Source organism: Cornus florida, unplaced genomic scaffold, assembly GCF_030987335.1.
Source record: "Cornus florida cultivar Cherokee Brave unplaced genomic scaffold, ASM3098733v1 CherokeeBrave_3.0.0_Hap2_Chr02, whole genome shotgun sequence".
NCBI classification, from domain to species: domain Eukaryota; kingdom Viridiplantae; phylum Streptophyta; class Magnoliopsida; order Cornales; family Cornaceae; genus Cornus; species Cornus florida.
Window position 1 is genome coordinate 692,352 of NW_026775572.1, and position 22,483 is coordinate 714,834.

General features: G+C 34.8%; 1 protein-coding gene across 2 annotated transcripts; it reads left to right on the forward strand.

Annotated features, from left to right (window-relative positions):
• The first annotated feature begins 11,861 nt into the window (after nt 1-11,861).
• Nucleotides 11,862-21,453, forward strand: LOC132290306 (uncharacterized). 2 transcript variants are annotated; one of them, XM_059790082.1, is made up of 6 exons: nt 11,862-12,441; nt 13,667-13,759; nt 14,229-14,462; nt 16,808-16,910; nt 17,906-18,135; nt 18,792-19,084. In XM_059790082.1, exons 1-6 carry the CDS (start codon nt 12,077-12,079, stop codon nt 18,865-18,867), a joined length of 1,101 nt encoding a protein of 366 aa, XP_059646065.1. In that variant the 5' UTR covers nt 11,862-12,076; the 3' UTR covers nt 18,868-19,084. The 2 variants fall into 2 exon arrangements, with proteins under 2 accessions (XP_059646065.1, XP_059646064.1); XM_059790081.1 differs by lacking the exon at nt 18,792-19,084 and adding an exon at nt 20,582-21,453 and having other exon boundaries at nt 11,864-12,441.
• The last annotated feature ends 1,030 nt before the right edge of the window (nt 21,454-22,483 follow it).

Here is a 22,483-nt window from a genome sequence, read left to right on the forward strand (position 1 = left end):
AATTCCTTAGGGTTCTTTTGGTTAGATAAAACTAGCAAGAAAGGAAAAGAATCGGAAAATATTTAAACTTTTTGTGCATTTGTTTAAGATGAAACGGAAAGTTTTTAGAAAACCGGGATTCTATAAGTAGCAAATTTTCTCTAAAAGGTATAAAACACGTGAAAAATTTTGTTTTTCAGAAAATTGTCAAGTTATATTTTAAATTCCTATTATACCCATAATTATCAGTTGGGTTTCCTTTTCTTTTTCTCCCTTTTTGAGAGACATTTTTTTTCCAAACACTCATGAAATTGGGGAGATCTTATTTTTAGCATTTTTCCAAATACGTATATACATATAACATATTATGGTGGGTATTTTTTAAGTGCATTATATTAATTTACAATGTGTATATATATACATATCAACTAGGTTTTAGAATTTGGATACCAGAGTTATTATAAGTTTTAGAGAATATATACATTTCTTAAAAAGAATAATACAAAATGTTCTATAGTTATATAATTCTAGTTGAATTCAAAAAGAAAACCCTTATAAATTTGGTTGTTGTATGTAAAATTCTATTGGTTTTGATTATTCTAATATAAACAAACACCTAGTGAAACAATCCCAATCTTATTCGACTTCATCAAAGTCCTTACAATTACTATATAAATTGTAATATCCAAATCATATATATATATATATATATATATATTTTTGAGTAAAGAAATTCAGATCACTTAGTCATACAAGTTCAGAATATTATTATCAACAACAAAATTTGATGCTTGAATTAATTTTACTCAAATTTATTTATATTTTTAGTATTTAAAATTATAAGGGCAATTACAATTACTATATAAATTGTAATGTCCAAATCATTTATATATATTAAAATATTTTTGAGTAAAGAAATTTAGGTGACTTGGTGTCCCATACAAGTACATAATATTATTATTAACAACAAAATTTGATGCATGAATTAATTTTTCTCAAATTTATTTATATTTTTAATATTTAAAATTATAAGGACAATTTTGACAAGTACAATCATTTTCTTTTCTCTTTTATTCTATCTAAACTAACAACATAATATTTTCTCATAACTTTCTTAAAAAAAATTCATGCTAAACAAATACACTATGGAAACTTAATTTTCTTTTCCTTCACTTTCACTTTCCACCGTCTATTTCACTTTCAATAAAAAAAAAAAAAAAAAAAAAATTCATTCTCTTGAAAATTAGATTCACAAAAGAAAAAAACATTTAATTTGGGATCAAGTTAGTAATATATTGACTAAACCTCAATTACATATGAGTGTAATTTATCTTTCATTTATGTATTTATTTATTTTATTGGGTAAATTATACTGGTCTTTCCTACGGTTTATTATAATTACAGGCGTCTCCCCTATAGTTTAGAAAATTATTCGGACCTCTCCTAAAAATAAAACTAATCTAGACAGATCTCCCTAATGTTACTGTCAATGACAGATTTTGCTGATGTCATGTACTAAATAAATTAAAATTTCCATATTACCCTTCGTCCATCTCATATCTCTCATATACAAATGTACTACAATCATTTACCATAACAAATTGAGAACAGTTTAGTAAATTAGACAAGTCTGTTAATGCATTTAAAGGTAAGTTTTATTTTTAGGAAAGATTCTAATAATTTTCCAAACTATATAAGAAGTCCGTGTAATTATGAGAAAAGGTAGTGTAATTTACCCTTAATTATTTTTATTCGTAGTGTATATTATGTATGGGTGAGGCGGTGCTGGGTGGGTTGAAGTTGCCATGCAAACCTTCCTGTAACTGTAAAAGTAGAAATCACTTTAAGCCGGAGGGATCCGGCTCCTCTATGTTTGAGCTGATACGTGGCCAGTTTTTTTTTTTTTTTACAAAAAAAAAAAATGAAGCTAGTATAGTGGTGGTTAAATGGAGTGAGAGAGAAATAATTGCGGATTGAGCTTTCTTCTCAACTTGTTCTGATCGACAGAGTAGAGATATATGTGTGTATATATATACTATATAGAGTGAGGATAAAAGAAAATACTCTTATATACATAGAGAGAGTGTGAATAAAGATTGTTCAATCGTGGAAATTGAATGGAATTTGAGTTTATATGTCGGTTTTGAAAGGGTTTTTCAAGGGTCTGAGACCTTGAATGTCATATCCAGAAGTTTATTAACTCTTTAATTACTGAGCTTGTTAATATGTGTTTGAGTTTAAATATTTATATTTAATTGCGTTGGAAAACAAGATAAGAAATTTCATTTTTATAAACAATTAATTTCAAGTATGAAAATTGTTCACCAATGCATGGTATATGGTACCTAGAAGTGTTTGCACATGTTTGTTATATATTTATGTGTATGGTGTCAATTACAAATTTTTGAAATGGTGGCAGGTAGTGGGAAGGAAAGAAAAAATATATATATATTAAATGAACAAGGTGTGTATATTGAAGTCAATGTGTGATGTCGTGGGTGTGTTTGTGCTAGAAGTTTTTGCTGGTAGCCCATATACATAGAATTATATTAGTTACAAGCTTTAAAGTTGGTAAGGTAAATTGGTGGGCCTAATTGAAAACCATGCCTATGTATATCCTTAAGTAGTGCATAGATAAAAGCTTAATTAAAAGGGTGTACTAGCTGCCGGTGTATATATATATCCAAGACTACTCACTTAATCACACACACATGGTCATTGTTCAGGTGTATATATATTTCGCGTGGAGGTTTGTTGTGGACCGCTAGAACACCCTACTTATCTATATGGGTTGATTAAAATAAAAATAAAAAGGAAGCCATTATTTTATTTTTAGGTGTTGCCAGCACAAACCATCAGTGTCTATACACTTAACACGTTGCGAAAAGCCTTTAAGGGGCCTTTTGAACCGAAGCAGGAAGGGAGTTCGGCCATAGAGAAAAAAAAAAAAAAAAAAAAAAAAAAAAAAAAAAGGGGGGAGAAGAGTTTCAGAGAGAAAAAAATCATTTGGTACAGGTAGTGTGTTGTACTTTAGATTTTGTTTATTGGAAGTTTTTCATTAAAACTTTTAGGAATTGATTTATTGAGTTCTTCTTGAATAAATTTCCTTTTATTATTGTTTTACTCTTAGTTGAATTATTAATCTATATGAAGTGATACAAATTTTGCTGGGTGTATATAAATTAGATGTATGGATTCCTTTAAAATATTGTTAATTACTGTAAAGGAAGAGATTGAGAAGTTGTCTTGGAAGCTTTGTGTGTGAAAGGATTTTTATGAAGAGAGAACAAAAATTATAATTTTCTGTGGGCATTGTTAGAACCCATAAAAGTAATAAAAAAAAAACTGAGGGTCACTGGGAGGTAGCGGCTGGAGAGGGAATGAGGAGGAAAAAGAGAGAAAATGAAGAAAGAAGAAAAAACATGGTTGGGTGGATTGCTTTTGGAACAATAGTATTAAAGGTACATAAGTTTGTATTTCAATTTTTCTATTATTATAATTTTTGATTAAATTCAAAGTTTATCATGCAAATTATTACCATGATTATTTCAATTGAAATATTAAGTTGAAATTTAATACAGATATGTGTGATCAAAATTTTAGTTACAATTGTGTACAAAGGATGGGAATTTATTATGAAGGTTATGATAAATATTATATATTTTCTTTTAGAAATGAATATGACATGGTTATAATATTGTTCAAGCAAGGAGATGGAACGGACCACATCGACGGCACCGAAGGAAAAATAAATAATTGGAAGAGGAACTAAGGTGAGTGTACTCACTGGAAGTTTTACACTTGAATGTGTTAAATTGAAGTATTGAAGTTGTTATGTGATATGAAGACGCATATATATATAACTTGAATAAATTAAATAAGGTCCATACTCTGGCCTGGAAGGAGAGTAATATATTATATAAGGTCCGTACTCTGACTTAGAAGGAGAGTACTACATTAAATAAGGTACTCTGGCCAAAAAGGAGAGTACTATATTTAAATAAGGTCCATACTCTGGCCAAGAAGGAGAGTACTATATTTTAGTGTCTGTAATATGTTAATGAAGTTTAATTGAAGTTACCAGATAATAATTGTTTATATTACTCTGATGTAGTAGTGTTGCATTCACTGGGCCTTAAGCTCACTCCTTCATATCTATATTTTCAGGTACAAGGTGGGGTCGCTACTGCCAGGTCTAGAATTTTGTGTGCGAATGGGGAAAAGAACAATGGAACGTCTGTTGTTTAAGATGTAAATATTGTAGTAGAATTTTAATAGTGTAACTTGTCGTTAACGTTTTAGTTTGTCAGAATTTGCATAACAGGCCTATACTTTGTTTTCAATTGTAAACTGTTAAGCAGGTACTCTAATGTATGATGATGTCATGTTAAATGAGGTTAATGCAGATGGTTAGATACATTCCAATTTGTTCAATTTATTAAATAGTATAAATTGGGTTGGGGTGTGACAACTTTCGGTATCAGAGCCTAGGTTTTCTAGGTTCTGGAGGTCATAAGAGTCTAGACTGGCAGTGGCAGCAAGAAGTGTGTAGTAGAGTCATTTATTTGACTTAATTTTATACTAACAGATATATGTGGTGATTATGTATCATATATATGTGGTTATATTTGAGATTCATTGCAGATAAAAAGAAATGGAAAGGGAAAGTGGTTATCATGGAACTGAGGGTGAAGCCACTTATGTTCCTGTTGAGGCTGAAGTGGAACAACCTATTCTCGGTGGTATGAGAAGAGAACAAGAGTACTTAACTGGTATGCAGAAAATGGAAAAGGCTATAACAGACTTGGCAGAACAAAACAAACAATTTATGGCAAGTCAAATGATGATACGAGAAAGGCTGGAAAGACAACAAAAAGGGAAGAAATGCTCAGAGTATGAGAGGTTTATCAAGTTAACACCCCCAGAATTTTCAGGTACTACCAAACCAGAAGAAGTAGAGGGGTAGGTAAGAAGAATGGAATCGATATTTGCAGTGATGGGTGCAGCAAAAGACCAGAAGGTAAACTTAGTTATATTTATGTTCAAAAATGAAGCTAGTTATTGGTGGGACACGACAAAACATTTGTTGCTCACTCCAGGAGAGAAAGAGGTGATATTCTGGAATCCATTTGTTAAAGCTTTTTATGAGAAATATTTCCCTCCAATTTACAGAAAAGAGAAGGAACGAGAGTTTATTCTCCTAAAACAAGATACAATGTTTGTGGTTGATTATGAAGTTAAGTTTACAGCTTTATCGAAGTTCGCACCCAAGTTTGTACAGAATGAAGAAGATAAATGTACAAAATTCTAGGATGGTTTAGAGGCGGCTATTAAGTCTAGAGTTTCAGTGTTTGGGGAAACAGATTATAACAGACTTGTGAATAAAGCCATGATTGCCGAAAGGGATGTGAGAGAATTGTAAGAAAGAAGGGAACAATACAAAAGAAATAGATCTGAGTCGTCACAGTCAAGAGAAGGTGAAGGAATTTCAAGTCAGAAAAGTCAAAGGTCGCGGTATGGAAGGGGAAGGGGTGGTGAATCTTAAGGCCAGACATCAAGTATTGAAAGAGGTCAAGGGCTTTCCGAACAACAATCTGTACAACAAGGTAGTTTTGGAGGACGTGGTACTGGCAGGGGGTGTTTTCAGTGTAGAAGGGAAGGTCACCAGAAGAAGGATTGTCCTATCTTGAAAGCAGAAGAATGCTATCATTGCCATCAGCCGGGTCATCGGAAGAGAGATTGTCCTATGTTAACAGGAGTGACTTTAATGGGCAGTGTTGCTGGTTCTGGTAGAGGTTTTGCACAGGGGAACTCATCAAGAGGAGGTAAGGGTGCTAAAAGTGGTTCGCAAGCTCAGGGAAGAATGTTTGCTATGGCACTTCAGGATGCTCAAGCAACACTAGAAGTGGTGACAGGTACACTTTCTATTTTGGATAGAAATGTTACTGTGCTTATTGATCCTGGCTCAACCCATTCATTTGTTGCATCATCTATTGCTATGCCTTTGGGTAGACCACTTTCATCATTAGATAGTAAATTGTTTATTTTTACACCAATAGGAGAAGTGGTAGTGGTTGCAAATGAATACCGGGATTGTGTGTTACAATTGGGAGGTAGACACTTAAAGGTAAATTTGATACCGTTGGGTATACCAGATTTTGATATCATTTTGGGTATGAATTGGCTGTCTGCGTATCATGCTTCAATAGACTGTTTTTGGAAAGAAGTTGTATTTCAGATACCAGGGGAGCCAGAATTTAGATTTACAGGAGAAAGAAATGTTATTCGAAACTGTCTCATTTCAGCTATACAAACCAGGAAGTTGTTGAAGAAAAGGTGTCAGGGTTACTTGGCTTATGTGGTTGATACTGAAAATAAAGATATGACACTTGAAAATGTACCAGTGGTAAGGGAATTCACAGATGTGTTTCCAGAAGAATTACCAGGGTTGCCAGTGGACAGGGAGGTAGATTTTACCGTTAAGTTGGTACCAGGAACAACTCCAATTTCTGTTGCTCCGTATCGAATGGCACCGACAGAATTGAAAGAGTTGAAGATACAGTTACAAGATTTACTGGATAAAGGCTTCATTCGACCTAGTATTTCACCGTGGGGTGCATCGGTGTTATTTGTTAAGAAGAAGGATGGTACTATGCGGTTGTGTATTGACTACAGACAGTTAAATAAAGTGACCATTAGAAACAAGTATCCATTGCCACGAATTGATGATCTGTTTGATCAGTTGCAAGGGGCAAAGGTGTTTTCTAAGATTGATTTGAGGTCAGGATATCACCAGTTGAAGGTAAAGGATAGTGATATTTCGAAAACTGCTTTTCGAACTCGATATGGTCATTATGAGTTTTTGGTAATGCCTTTTGGGTTAACCAATGCTCCAACGGTGTTTATGGATTTAATGAATCGAGTATTTCATCCGTATGTTGATTCTTTTGTTATTGTCTTCATCGATGATAATTTGATATATTCTCGGAGTGTGGATGAACATGAAAAACATTTAAGAATTGTGTTACAGATGTTACGGGAAAAACAACTCTTTGCTAAGTTCAGCAAATGTGAGTTTTGACTTGATAAAGTTGTCTTTTTGGGGCATGTAGTATCTGGGGATGGTATTTATGTTGACCCATCAAAAGTGGAAGCAGTGGTGAAATGGGAAAGGCCTACCAATGTGACAGAAGTCAGAAGTTTTCTGGGATTAGCAGGTTATTACCGGAGGTTCATCCAAAGGTTTTCTAGTATTGCATTGCCATTGACAAAGTTGACCCGGAAAGAAGTAAAGTTTGTGTGGGGTGAGGAATGCCAAAGAAGTTTTGAAGAATTGAAGAAAAAGTTAACGTCAGCCCCAGTGTTAACTATTCCGTGTGGTGGTGAAGGTTTTATGATTTACACTGATGCTTCACATCAGGGTCTGGGATGTGCTTTGATGCAAAATGGTAAAGTAATTGCATATGCTTCTAGACAATTGAAGAATCATGAATTGAATTATCCTACACATGACTTGGAGTTAGCTGCTATTGTTTTTGCTTTAAAATTGTGGAGGCATTATATGTATGGTGAAATTTGTGAAATATCTACAGATCATCAGAGTTTGAAGTATTTATTTACACAGAAGGACTTAAATTTGAGACAGAGGCGTTGGATGGAGTTAATCAAAGATTATGATTGTAATATCCACCATCATCCTGGAAAAGCCAATGTAGTAGCAGATGCCTTGAGTAGGAAGTCTTCAGGGAGACTATCTTGTGTACAGTGTGCACGGGTGGCAAATATTATGGAATTGAGATTGATGGGAGTTAAATTGACAGTTACTAACAAAGGAGCATTGTTTGCACATGTTACGGTGAGACCTTTGTTGCTGGATAGAATTAAAGAGCTGCAAATTCATGATGTATTCCTGGATAAGAAAAGAAAAGAAGCTCAAGAGGGTATGCAAACTGAATTTACAGTTAAGGATGATGGGATTTTGTATTTTAAAAGTCGAATTTGTGTTCCAAATGATGTTTCCTTGAAAAAAGATATTTTAGATGAAGCCCACAGTTCTATATATGCCATGCATCCGGGGAGTACTAAAATGTACAGAGATTTGAAAGAATACTATTGGTGGAACAATATGAAATGTGAAATTGTAGAATTTGTAGCAAAGTGTTTGATATGTCAACGAGTGAAAGCTAAACATCAGAAACCAGTGGGGTTGTTGCAGCCTTTACCAGTTCCACAATGGAAATGGGAGCATGTAACCATGGATTTTGTGACGGGACTTCCAAGATCAAAACGGGGACATGACTCTATTTGGGTGATAGTTGATAGATTGACGAAATTAGCTCACTTTCTGGCAGTGAAAACTACTTATTCTACAAAGGAATATGCTCGTTTGTATGTTGATGTGATCATATGTTTGCATGGGGCTCCAATTTCTATTGTTTGTGACGGGGATCCGAAGTTCACTTCGAGATTTTGGTATAGTTTGCATGAAGCCATGAAAACTTCTCTGAAGTTCAGTACAACTTTTCACCTGCAGACAAATAAGCAGTCAGAACGAACTATTCAGATTTTGGAAGATATGTTGAGAGCTTGTGTGTTGGATTTCAAAGGTAGTTGGGATGATTATTTACTGTTGATTGAATTTGCCTATAATAATAGTTATCAGTCTACTATTGGAATGGCACCATATGAAGCTTTATATGGGAGAAAATGTAAAACTCCATTGTGTTGGGATGAAGTGGGGGAAAGAAAGTTATTGGGTCCAGAATTGATTGAACTTACAACAGAAAAAGTGAAGATAATTCAGCAGCGTATGAAAGTGGCACAGGATAGACAGAAAAGTTATGTAGATGTGCGAAAAAGAAGAGATTTGGAATTTAAAGTTGGTGATTTTATTTTTCTTCGTAGTTCTCCTTGGAAAGGTATTATGAGGTTTGGAAAGAAAGGTAAGTTAAGTCCCAGATACATTGGACCTTACAAGATTCTGGAACGAATAGGAGCAGTGGCGTATCGGTTGGAATTACCAAAAGAATTATCAAGATTGCATGATGTTTTCCATGTGTCTATGCTTCGGAAGTATATATCGAATCCATCTCATGTGTTTAGTTGCAGAAACGATAAAGTTGAAGGAAGATTTGACTTATGTAGAGGAACCGGTACAGATTTTGGATCGCCGGGAGCAAGTGCTACAGAATAAAACTATATCACTGGTAAAGGTATTGTAGAGGGGTCATACGATTGAAGAAGCGACTTGGGAAAGTGAAGAAGTTATGCGAATGCAATATCCTCACTTGTTCAGTATGTTTCATGCATTTTAATTTCGAGGACGAAATTTATTTTAAGAGGGGTAGATTGTCATATCCAGAAGTTTATTAACTCTTTAATTACTGAGCTTGTTAATATGTGTTTGAGTTTAAATATTTATATTTAATTGCGTTGAAAAACAAGATAAGAAATTTCATTTTTATAAACAATTAATTTCAAGTATGAAAATTGTTCACCAATGCATGGTATATGGTACCTAGAAGTGTTTGCACATGTTTGTTATATATTTATATGTATGGTGTCAATTACAAATTTTTGAAGTGGTGGCAGGTAGTGGGAAGGAAAGAAAAAATATATATATATATTAAATGAACAAGGTGTGTATATTGAAGTCAATGTGTTATGTCGTGGGTGTGTTTGTGCTAGAAGTTTTTGCTGTAGCCCATATACATAGAATTATATTAGTTACAAGCTTTAAAGTTGGTAAGGTAAATTGGTGGGCCCAATTGAAAACCGTGCCTATGTATATCCTTAAGTAGTGCATAGATAAAAGCTTAATTAAAAAGGTGTACTAGCTGCCAGTGTATATTTATATCCAAGACTACTCACTTAATCACACACACATGGTCATTGTTCAGGTGTATATATATTTCGTGTGGAGGTTTGTTGTGGACCGCTGGAACACCCTACTTATCCATGTGGGTTGATTAAAATAAAAATAAAAAGGAAGCCATTATTTTATTTTTAGGTGTTGCCGGCCCAAACCATCAGTGTCTATACACTTAACACGTTGCAAAGAGCCTTTAAGGGGCCTTTTGAACCGAAGCAGGAAGGGAGTTCGGCCATAGAAGAAGAAAAGAGAAGGAAGAAAGAAAAAAAAGAACAAAAAAAAAAGAAGAAAATCAGTAGCTTGAGCCGACCGGAAAGAAAAGGGGAGAAGAGTTTTAGAGAGAAAAAAATCATTTGGTACAAGTAGTGTGTTGTACTTTAGATTTTGTTTATTGGAAGTTTTTCATTAAAACTTTTATGAATTGATTTATTGAGTTCTTCTTGAATAAATTTCCTTTTTATTATTGTTTTACTCTTAGTTGAATTATTAATCTATATGAAGTGATACAAATTTTGCTGTGTGTATATAAATTAGATGTATGGATTCCTTTAAAATATTGTTAATTACTGTAAAGGAAGAGATTGAGAAGTTGTCCTGGAAGCTTTGTGTGTGAAAGGATTTTTATGAAGAGAGAACAAAAATTATAATTTTCTGTGGGCATTGTTAGAACCCATAAAAGTAATAAAATTAAAAAAAAAAAAAAAACTGAGGGTCACTGGGAGGTAGCGGCTGGAGAGGGAATGAGGAGGAAAAAGAGAGAAAATGAGGAAAGAAGAAAAAACATGGTTGGGTGGATTGCTTTTGGAACAATAGTATTAAAGGTACATAAGTTTGTATTTCAATTTTTCTATTATTATAATTTTTGACTAAATTCAAAGTTTATCATGCAAATTATTACCATGATTATTTCAATTGAAATATTAAGTTGAAATTTAATACAGATGTGTGTGATCAAAATTTTAGTTACAATTGTGTACAAAGGATGGGAATTTATTACGAAGGTTATGATAAATATTATATATTTTCTTTTAGAAATGAATATGACATGGTTATAATATTGTTCAGGCAAGGGGATGGAACAGACCACATTGACGGCACCGAAGGAAAAATAAATAATTGGAAGAGGAACCAAGGTGAGTGTACTCACTGGAAGTTTTACAGTTGAATGTGTTAAATTGAAGTATTGAAGTTGTTATGTGATATGAAGACGCATATATATATAACTCCATACTCTGGTCTGGAAGGAGAGTAATATATTATATAAGGTCCATACTCTAACCTGGAAGGAGAGTACTACATTAAATAAGGTACTCAGTACTCTGGCCAAAAAGGAGAGTACTATATTTAAATAAGGTCCATACTTTGGCCAAGAAGGAGAGTACTATATTTTAATGTCTGTAATATGTTAATGAAGTTTAATTGAAGTTATCAGATAATAATTGTTTATATTACTCTGATATAGTAGTGTTGCATTCACTGGGCCTTAAGTTCACTCCTTCATATCTATATTTTCAGGTACAAGGTGGGGTTGCTACTGCCAGGTCTAGAATTTTGTGTGCGAATGGGGAAAAGAACAATGGAACGTATGTTGTTTAAGATGTAAATATTGTAGTAAAATTTTAATAGTGTAACTTGTCGTTAACGTTTTAGTTTGTCAGAAATTGCATAACAGGCCTATACTTTGTTTTCAATCGTAATCTGTTAAGCAGGTACTCTGATGTATGATGATGTCATGTTAAATGAGGTTAATGCAGATGGTTAGATACATTCCAATTTGTTCAATTTATTAAATAGTATAAATTGGGTTGGGGTGTGATATTGAAAATCCTAATTTGTGTTGAGATGAAAGATCCGTACTGCCGGAAAAGGAAATTCCGGCGGAGAGATTATTATTATTATTATATTTTTGGCCACGTAGGAACAGGGCCGGCCCAGGCCCAAGGCGGGCGGTCGCCTTGGGCCTCAAATTTTAGAGGGCCTCAGGGATGGAAAAAATAAAAATAAAAAATAAGTTAGGGCAAGTTTCAGACGACACAATCTGCTTCGACACTCAGCAGGGCGCAGCCTCCGCTATCGCCTTAGGTGACAGGGTATGTTCATCCTCTCTCTCTTGGGAAGCGGAGGATCGGCTCAACGTAGAGGAGCCGGATCCAAGCCGGAGAGGCAGATTGTAAATATAACACAAACAAACAGTGAAAAGAACAAGGAACAGAAACTAGTACTAGTATGGTAGTGTCTTCTTCCTTCACTTTCTCTGCAACATCAATGGCGATCCACAAATCCCCAAAGAACAGACAAAAATCAAGATCCCCAATTCTCATACTCACGATCTCCGTCGCTGCAATTGCCATCTTGTATCTATTTTCCTCTTTGCTTTCAACCACTGGAGTCTCGTATTCCACTTCAAAAAACCTAGAAAACTTGGTGGTGAAGTCCAACAACCATGAGAGACAACATAATGAGGATGAAAAGTACCTGTATTGGGGCGAAAGGATTGATTGTCCCGGAAAGCACTGCGAATCTTGTGAGGGTTTGGGTCACCAAGAGTCCAGCCTTAGGTGTGCCCTTGAAGAGGCCATGTTTCTACAGAGGTAATCCCCCATCTTGTCTGGATTTTAGGGTTTTTTTTTTCTTCTTAATTTATTGTTATTATTATTATTTGCGGTGGTGTGAAAGACACTTTTCTTTGCTAAAACTGCTTAGTACAAATTTTAATGCACAATGTACATGTAATGATGTAATGTAATCTTTATTGTAAGTTGGATATTTAAGGTGTTTTCGTTTTGGATTGGTTTCCAGTGCCTTTTTTTTCCTTCTTGTGGCACTATAATTCTTTGGGTTTTTCTTGTCCTTGGTACTAAACTTGGAAGGGTTTTGTGGATTTTTTTGCGTAAATGATGGCTAGTATTTTGGAATTCTGAATTGATAGATGAAAAAAATGACTGGTACATAGCGTGGAAGGAGCTTGCGAACCTATTTGAGGTGCTTGAATATAGAAGATGACATTTTGTCAGTTAAATCATGGGAATGCAGTACATTCGGAATCATTACACTTGCATTTGTCTTCTTTTAGTCTCATTCCAATTTCCGTTCTCAGCTAATTATTGATTAATGTTGGGAAATTTGATATAAAGGGTCGTTCAGATATCTATTGGGCATCAGATTATTCTATTGTTCATACGCGTCCCTGCGTGTTTCACTAATACAATAATCACATGGTTTCAAAATTCTGCTTAAAGTTATCTAATGTTATTGGAAATTCTGTTGTGAGTTGTGACTTGGAATGTTTTGGTTAAACAATTTAGTGGTCTGCAATTTGAACCAATTTTATATACTAGGCTTGAAATCTAGATGAACTCGGAATCTTGATTGAAACTCGACGAAGTTTGGTCACAGTAGTGAGCAAGTTGCCAAATTTTGGTGGTCTATGAATTCAACAATTCAGACCAAATGGGATTTGGGCCAAAAAAATTCACCGATGAATCTTCAAGAATTGCCTTGCATTCAAAAGAGTATTTACATTTGAAAAACTTGTTCAAACCCAATATTTTAATTTTTGACATCAGGGGTTTTGTGATAAGATGTCTGCAAACCCCTTGAAACTTGTTCACTTCTAGCTCGGGCTTTTGAAATGGTTCAAATTGTTCCTTGACACTGACCCTGGTCACTGGGTCATCACTTTTATAACACATAAACTTCAGGATTTTAATCAATGACCCAAATCCTTTCATATGTTAGTTAAATGTGTTTTTTTTTTTCAATATACTTGGTGAAAATGAACAGTCATCCTAACCTACTAATTTTTTCTTGTTGCAGAACTTTTGTGATGCCTTCTAGGATGTGTATCAATCCAATACACAATAAAAAGGGGATTCTGCACAAGGCTGATAGTGCAAATTCAGAGGAAAAGTGAGCTCTGTTCGAGTATTTTGCAATCAACCCTTTTGTTATGTGGCAATTAGTCAATGAAGTTTTTTTTGCATGGATTTAGTTCTAGTGGTTGTGTGTGTGCGTGTCATTCCTGGTTCTAAATGGATGATTTGAGGTGGAGTTTTGTGCGGTACATTTGGTTTCCAATGTCGCATTGGCACACATAGAGATTGGTGTTCAATATACATATTAAGTGTCTCAGAGGTTACCTATAGATAAATATGGAATTGGAAATAGGATCCATTCTCAAATAGTGCCTATCATACATCTTTTTATAGCTTTGGCACAATTAAAACTATTAAAATGTCCCTACTGGAAAATATATATATATATATATATATAAATGTGCTTTCTTGCATTGTCATCGACTAGCAATTGGACATATAATTTAAGCAGATTGTAGTTTAATGGTTGTTGAATTCACTTTATTTATTTATTAATTTTGTAGGTGGGCAGCTAGTTCTTGTGCCATGGATTCTTTTTATGATCTGGACTTAATGTCCAACACTGTACCTGTAATTTTGGACAATTCAAAACTGTGGCATCAGGTTCTATCAACAAGTATGAAATTAGGTGCTAGAGGGGTTGCCCATGTAAAAGGAGTTAGTCGGAATGATCTCAAAGAGAAAAGTAAATACTCAAATATTTTGCTCATAAATCGAACTGCAAGTCCTCTTTCATGGTAAATATTCTCTCTCTCTCTCTCTCTCTCTCTCTCAATATGTACACACATATCTTCTAGTGATGAATATTTAATTCTGAAAGTATTGTCAATAGTGACTGTTGGAGTATTGAAAATGATTGAGGATAATATAATAAGATAAACTGAGGGGGCGCGGGTGGGGATAAGCTTGTAAGGGGTAAAAAAGGAATTTTTTTGTTGCATATGATACTGTGGAAAAATCATAATTTGTAGCTATGTTACTAGTCTTAGGTATGATCATCAAGTGCAGGTAATTACAAACTATCAGACTGACGTAATCCTAAATTTTTTAGAATACATGGTCTCAGTTAAACTGAGTTCAAAATTGGGTACGGATACATCTATACGGCCACCACATTTACATGCATATCATATTTTATGTTCTTTTGTGAAAAATGATTTAATTCTTCTGTGAGGATATTCTTGAACAAAAACTGAATATGTTGAGGTGTTTTTGAGGGATATATTACAAGGGTTGTGAGGATAAAAGAAAAGATGATAGTAATGGAAGTTAGCCTGAAAACAAAAAACAGTTGGGGAGAAATATAGGAGTTCCGAAAGTCCAAAAGTGGTGTTATGTAATGTAGGAATCTGCTGCCAGAGATCACTTTCCTTATCTACATGAGAAGCCAACAGTGTCCAAGAAGGCAAGAATGAAAGCTCTTGTTGTTGCATTGCTGCAATCAAATACTTTTTAATCCCTCTGCTTCTATCAAAGAGCTCTACTGCATCTCTCTTATCTCTGCTATGATTAGGATGGTTGTTGAACTCTAGTAGTATGGTATAGAGTGGTATGGTATATTTCGAATAGTTTTTAAGTAAATCGTACCACTCTTCTTTTTTACTTTCATCTTCACTTGTTTGATATGTGAATACTTGTATGCACTCATATTCCGTACCCTTACCCTGGTCTTGTCATCAACATTGGCACCTTGGGAAACACACGAGAGTGGGTAACACATTTTTCTAGGAACTTCTGAAGCATTTGGGGATATTTGAATTGTTGGATTAGGTGTTTGCCTGGTCATTACAATATTAGGTACAATTCCATATAGTCGGTGACTTTTTAATTGGTATTCTTTTAAGTTTCAAGCTCGAAGTATTTGTGGCTGACTTGGTGGCACAATGATTACTTGGTCATGACATAATGGATAGGTGATATGCAAATAATAAGATACTCTGCACACAAGGTCCAAGAAAATAAATAAGTAGTTGATGCAAAGTAAGCTAAATAGGTAAAGTTTTGTCAAGCTGCTACCACCGCCATTTTTAACATTCTCCTCTTTAGCACCATCCTCATCATTATCATCACCTTCACTAACTCTCTTGTTCACTACCCTTTTTGGAACTGTGATCCTCATCTGCTTGAGCATCCGTGCACTCCTTTTTTCTCAGGATTCTCCCCCTCCTTTATGTCACTGTTTCGTTACCTTGGCTGGGTGGCAGAGATATGAACTCCAGATGATTATAGCATTCCATGTTTAAGATAATCGAGTTAATTTTTTTTTGGGAAAAAGAAAGAAGACTTACCTTGGTTGAAGGAATTCAAGTATTAACCATGAATAGTCAATCCAAGAGCGGCTTCCTTTAAACTTACAAGCCCAAAAATCTGACATGTGAGGGGGAGAAAACTGAGTTGATGTCCTCTTCTGCTCTCTAGTAATGTGGTTGCAAGGAAAGAGGCTTGTAATGCTAGAGAATAAGTTGGGTTTTTCTTTTTAATAATTGGTTTCAAATCCCACACGTGGCCTTTTTGACTGAGCTAGTTGTCTCAGATGATGTCTCGTCAACCTATGTGGTCAACAATGCTACAACATCAAAATGGTTACAAGGGTCCCTAATTATACCCAAACACTGGTCCTAGAGTGGTGGCACAATGGCCCAACAGTGGTACTCCTGCCAATCAAGGTTCGGCCAGCTGATGGGGCGTATCGCTAGATGTCTTGTGAAATAACTTGCTGTGGAGACCGATTGCGCTGAACATCCAAATACATTGGGAGATTCATCGTCTTTTATCCTTGTTTCTTTCACTCGAACTCCTGAGTCAATGTTGAGTGATCAAATTCTCGAGGCTGGAACAGGATCTACTCATTTAAGTGCAACTAAAATTCATTTTCAAATGGTTCAGGTTTCATATTCACCAACTATGCAATTCTATTTAAGAACCACAAGAGATTCTCTCTCTCTCTCTCTCTCACACACACACACACACACACACTCTCTCTTTCACTCAATTTGGGCGTCATGTGGCATACAATATAATTCAAGCTATGCCTTTTGGTGAGTCTGCTGAGCTTTTGAATCTTGTTAGTTTCTGTGTTCAGGTTTATGGAGTGCAAGGATCGAAACAACCGTAGTGCTATTATGTTGCCATATTCATTTCTTCCTTCAATGGCTGCCAAGAAACTGCGAGATGCAGCAGAAAAGGTATGGCAAATGTACTCTTATTTTCTGGTTTATCTACTCATTTCATGGTGAAATAGTGTATCATGTAGGACTTAACAAGTTTTTATTCCATCTTCCCATGCAGTAAAAATGTCAATTTCTTAAAATGAACTGTCCTAGGTTCATGAAATTACTTGTTTCTTGGCTGGCTGCCAAAGTTCTGACTAAAAAATTGAAGTGGGGAAATGGTACTTGGCTGCAGATGAATTGTTAGAGATGCAAAATTATATTTCTTATATAGAAGATTTGTCTTGGAACATTAGCTTTCAACTATAAAAATTTGTATTCACATCCGGAAACATGTTAAATGTGAATTGATTCAATTAATTAACTACAGTCATTATCTTACTAATGGCTTTTAATCAACCCCCCAAAATTTGTATTTTCTTGGGTTGTGGTTTATTGTTCCAAAGCCATTGCAGAAAGTGATCATAAAGACAAGGGGTGGTATTAGACGTTCAAGTTTTATTTCTTGTCAATCACAAAATTAAATAAATACATGAAGGGTTAAAAATCTTGGTGTTTTGGAACAGATGTATGTTGTGTTAAACTTTTGGGTGATGACTGATAAGTTTAGGTCACCTGACCAGGGTGTTCGCAGAATGTGGGATACTAGTTTGAGGTATTATCATGTTGGTTTTTAGATCCCAATTTAGATTCATGGGTATTTTATTTACTTATTTATTTTTTCTTGTTTGTCAAATGTTACATATGCTGAGAATCTTATGTCGGACTGGTGTCAGGAGGGGTGAGAACAGTTTGAAGATATAACCATGGACTAATTTTTAAGAATGAGGCTGACAATATGCATTTCCTAAATTGCTACATTTTGGTGAATTATGATAATTATGCTCTCTGATACAAACTAATTCTACTTTTCCTTGTTCCATTCTCTGCATAATGCAGAGGTTTTGCATGATAAGTCAGAAAATATATTTTATCAACCTCTGATTCATGAATCAATGTCACACTGACAGATCAAAGTACTCCTTGGTGATTATGATGCTATCCATGTTCGTCGAGGTGATAAATTGAAAACTAGGAAGGATAGATTAGGGGTTGAGAGGACCCTACATCCTCATCTAGACAGAGACACACATCCAGAATTTATGATCTGTAGAATTGCAAAATGGGTCCCGCCAGGACGAACTGTTTTCATTGCTTCAAATGAGAGGACACCGAATTTCTTTTCACCTCTATCTGTGAGGTAAGTTATCTTCTGGCAAAATTTTTGGCCTTTGTACTATTAATTTTATGAATATATGTTTTTTTTTTTTTTTTTTTTTTTTTGATAAGTAATTTTATGAATATATGTTATAGGAGGAACATTGCCTTGTAACCATTTAGTAGGAAAATTGACTTTTGTTCTTCCATTTAGGCACACAGGATACTTTTAAAAAATATACATTTGCATAGTCGAGGTGACCTTATTTGTATGAAAGAAATTTCATTATTATCATCAGGCACAGACCCAACCTAGGACCAGTGGGTGCCCCCACTGGATTTTTAATATTTTCATTTTATACCTCAAATTTTTTTGAATTTATAAAGATGCCCCCACTAAAATTACAATTTGCCCCCACTGAATTCTTCTTCTTCTTCTTTTTTTTTTTCATTTTATACTTTAAATTTTTTAGAATTTATGAAGATGCCCCCACTAAAATTATAATGTGCCCCCACTGATTTTAATTTTTTTGCATTTTATACTTTATATTTTTTTAAATTTATGAAGAAAACCTTATTAAAATTACAAAAAATGGACCCACTATATAAGTTTGCCCCACAAATTAAAAGGCCACCCCCCCTTCACGAAATTTTCTGGGTCCGTCACTAATTATCATCTGTCCCTCCTTTGAGTGGCAGCGGTGTGGCAAGGCTGCAGGGCCTGTGGCTGCAGAGAAGGGCTGTAGCATCTGGTTTGATGGGCTGCGGCAATTGATATGTTCGCAGTGATGGAGGTGAAGATGATTTTTGATGGTGTTTATGTTGATAAGATGGTGCTGCTGTCATGTCACTGGTGGTGATGACAGCTGCAAGGATTGGGGTGGGAGTAGAGATTTGATTTGCAGGCTATTGTGGAGGGAAAAAGTGTACGTCGTGCATGGCAATATTTATTACTTGCTTTGATAAATAATTAGAAACTTTATTTTTGTGTTTCTGCTGGTAAAGTTAATAGGTAGCCGTACCAAGACTATGATTCAATTCGCTAGCAGCAGGGCTGGGGTGGAGTATGCATAATAGGAGAGGAGTTATCCCTTCTTAGCCCATACATAGTCAACGGCTATGTTACATAGACTCTACAAAAGTAGTGAAGTACCCATGTCGGACACATATTACTTGGACATGGGTATAGGATATGTGTCGGACACTTTTGAGTGGACATGTATTTAAAAAGTATATCCAATCATTCAATTATATTATATTATTACTTTAAACTGGGTTAAATACCTATATTGAACACTATGACAATAGTTAAAAACATTACTTTACTCTAGAAAATAAAATGAATATTTAGGAGTGTTCATGTGTCCTTTTGTTTGGAGATATGACACGTCCGACGCATGGATACATACTCCTGTTCGACACACATACCTAAGTCCAGGTAACATAGACTTACGAACCTATGGTCTATGAACACTTCGGCATAGGCTCCAAAAAAGTCCCAGGCTTGTCGAGGAGGCTCAGCTAGAGCGCCTCGACCTAGTACAGGCCAGGCCCCTTAACCAGGCTCGCATAAAGCTCTTAGGCTTGCACTATTTAGTAGGTTCCACGCTCAAAAAAGGCGTGCCTTTTATTTTTAATCATTTATTCATGTCATTTTCTTTTCTATTTAATGAATGTCTATTATCATAACTTGGTTCTGAACATATATGATAATAATTCAGGGAAAAAAAACATATATGACAATATATGTTTAAATTTTGCATGTTTATAGTTTTTTATTGTTACAGATTTTGTAATCACGTTTAATTTTGTTAATGCATACATCTGAATGGAATTTTGAGCAAATATCAAAAATTCAATTTTTAGAGAATTTTATATTATCTGTGCTGCGTATCTTGAATTGTTCCAATTGTACATTTATTGAATTCATATGCAAATAGAAAAGATATATGTATTTTGATTTAGCTAATCAATAAAATTGATATGCTGAAAAAATTCCTTATTTTGATATTGACGAGTTTGTGTTGCATACTTATAATTAACATGCATTTATTATTTACTCAAGCGCCTTACTTCGATCTTTATTCCGTCTTGCGCTTAGGCTTCAGAAGACCTTTGGCGCCTTAGTGGGCTTTGAGCCTTTAACAACTATGCTTTGGCAAGGAAAAATAAAAAAATAAAAAGATAAAAAGGAAGAAGTTACCCATCCTATCTTTGGTGCTAATTTGGCTTCCTAAAGCACTTGAATTCTTATGTGTTAGCGCTGTAGTTTTTAATTTATTTTCAAAATTATAAACAAAGGTGCCAACTAAATTGTAACTGAATCATTTTCACAACTCAAAATTCTAGATATTTATTGATGAAAGCTCAAGATTTAATAGAATTTTGACATGCAAAAATTTTCAAAACTCTATAATTTGGTTGCAGTTGCCATGTTCTGATGTGTACATGCAGGCTAAGCTGCCTTTTTGGTATCAAAATATTTGCAGGTACAAATTGGCATATTCATTGAATTATAGCAGTATCTTGGATCCGTTGGTTGAGAATAATTACCAACTGTTCATGATAGAAAGGCTTATAATGATGGGAGCCAAAATATTCATCAGAACATTCAAGGAAGATGATACTGATCTCAGCCTTACTGATGATCCAAAGAAAAACACCAAGGCATGGCAAATACCTGTTTATACCAGGGATGAAACAGAATGCTGACTTCACTTTCTTTAAAGGCTTCAATTTCTTCCTTGGGTTCTGGCCTTATGGCTTTCCCGTGGTGATTGATTTATTCTCTTGCTTTTATTACTGCACTTCTTCAAAATTATAGAACAAATGCTACTTTGGGGATCAGAATCTTGTAGCTGTGCACGAGGAGGAGAGGTGATAGCTTTGCCCCATGTGGTAAATCATGGCCTGAATCACAGTACGAGATTCTTCGTAGTCCACAAATACAGAAAATTTGAGCAGCCCAATTATTTGATTTTTTTGGCTATTTGTGTGCCTGATAATAACGTAATTGAATATATTTCGGATATTCAGACACGAGAAGATGCAATTATAATTTAGAGCTGTTCTGTTTGGATCGTGAGGAGGTTTTGTTGGCTGTTGCAACCGTCATTCGCTTCAGGAAGACTGGTGATATCATTGACCTGCAATCTGGTTCATGTTATATATATATTACTTGTATATTTTGTTTTTAAAATCAGTGTCCATTATTGATTACAATTAGGTAACTTTTGCAACTGTAGTGTAAAAGAAAATATTGGGTTTATTTAAAGTAATCATATGGATATGTAATTTAATAACGGTTGTGAAAGGGTTGATTCTTATATAATTCTGATTACATTTTTGTGAAGGCCAACAATTGACTGTGTATTAAGATTCCAATTTTATATGAAGCTATCAATCATATCTTGAATGTTTTTTTTATTTTTATTTTTTACAAAAATGTGTTATTTGAAGAATTTGGATTGTTGCTAAGGTAAGGTAAGTCAATCCTTTGCCTATCACCATCAGCGTCGGTATTCCATTATGTGGTTGCAATGTGCCCCGCTGCTTTTTGATGGAGTGGAGAGCTTACAAAATGCAGCTGGAATCAGATTCCATATTCTTGTAGCATATGCTTTTCTAAACCACCATTTGGTCTTTGAATGGATCACATTAGTACTAGTAGTAGTTCACTTTAAAGGCTAAATGAAAATATTATTTTATTATGGTTTAGTATTTATAGTACAAAATTTCATCCCAACCAAAACTATTAGGGCTGGCTGCCATGAGCTCCACCAGATTTTATTTTATTGTATTTAATATTGACAAATATTATAATCAGATTCTAACCCCCTTCCCTTCTCCTTTGAAGGGTGTCAAGGTAATTTGGTAATGTAAATGACATCTGGGTAGAGTATCTATCATCTTTAACTTACTCTGTGATTAGAAAACTCAGCACACCTCACCCATCAATCTGCAAAGATGTGTGTGTGGCAATGATACCTTGTTGGTCCATTCCGTGTCCAAACCAATGAAAGTCAAGAAAAAATCTCCTACATCAACACTACAGACGCAGGCAGACCCATCCATCATCATTTTGACTACTATTTATTTATTTGCTAAATGCCACGTGGTGTGGGGTCACCATTTTGGTCTATTGGTGTGTTTTTTGATGGGCCTACCATCCCCCACTTGTCCTGTTGATGTGGCGTGACGAACCAGACCCTCTCATCTCCATCCCATGTTATGAAGATTCTGTTCCTTTATTCATAAAACGTACTAATTAATTTCATTACTAGTATTTGTATATGATTCGATTTATATGCTAGTATAATTACCTAGTATTCCATGATTTCAATCTCCCCATAGTGTTACTGTGTTAGTGATAGGGAGGGTGGGACCCACCC

What these genes read in the sequence shown, in the direction of transcription:
- LOC132290306 (XM_059790081.1), top strand. Translation starts at nt 12,077, where the DNA reads ATGGTAGTGTCTTCTTCCTTCACTTTCTCTGCAACATCAATGGCGATC. An exon ending in AGTGCAAATTCAGAGGAAAA is followed by an intron (nt 13,760 to 14,228) that starts GTGAGCTCTGTT and finishes TTAATTTTGTAG; the next exon opens with GTGGGCAGCTAGTTCTTGTG. An exon ending in TGCGAGATGCAGCAGAAAAG is followed by an intron (nt 16,911 to 17,905) that starts GTATGGCAAATG and finishes TCACACTGACAG; the next exon opens with ATCAAAGTACTCCTTGGTGA.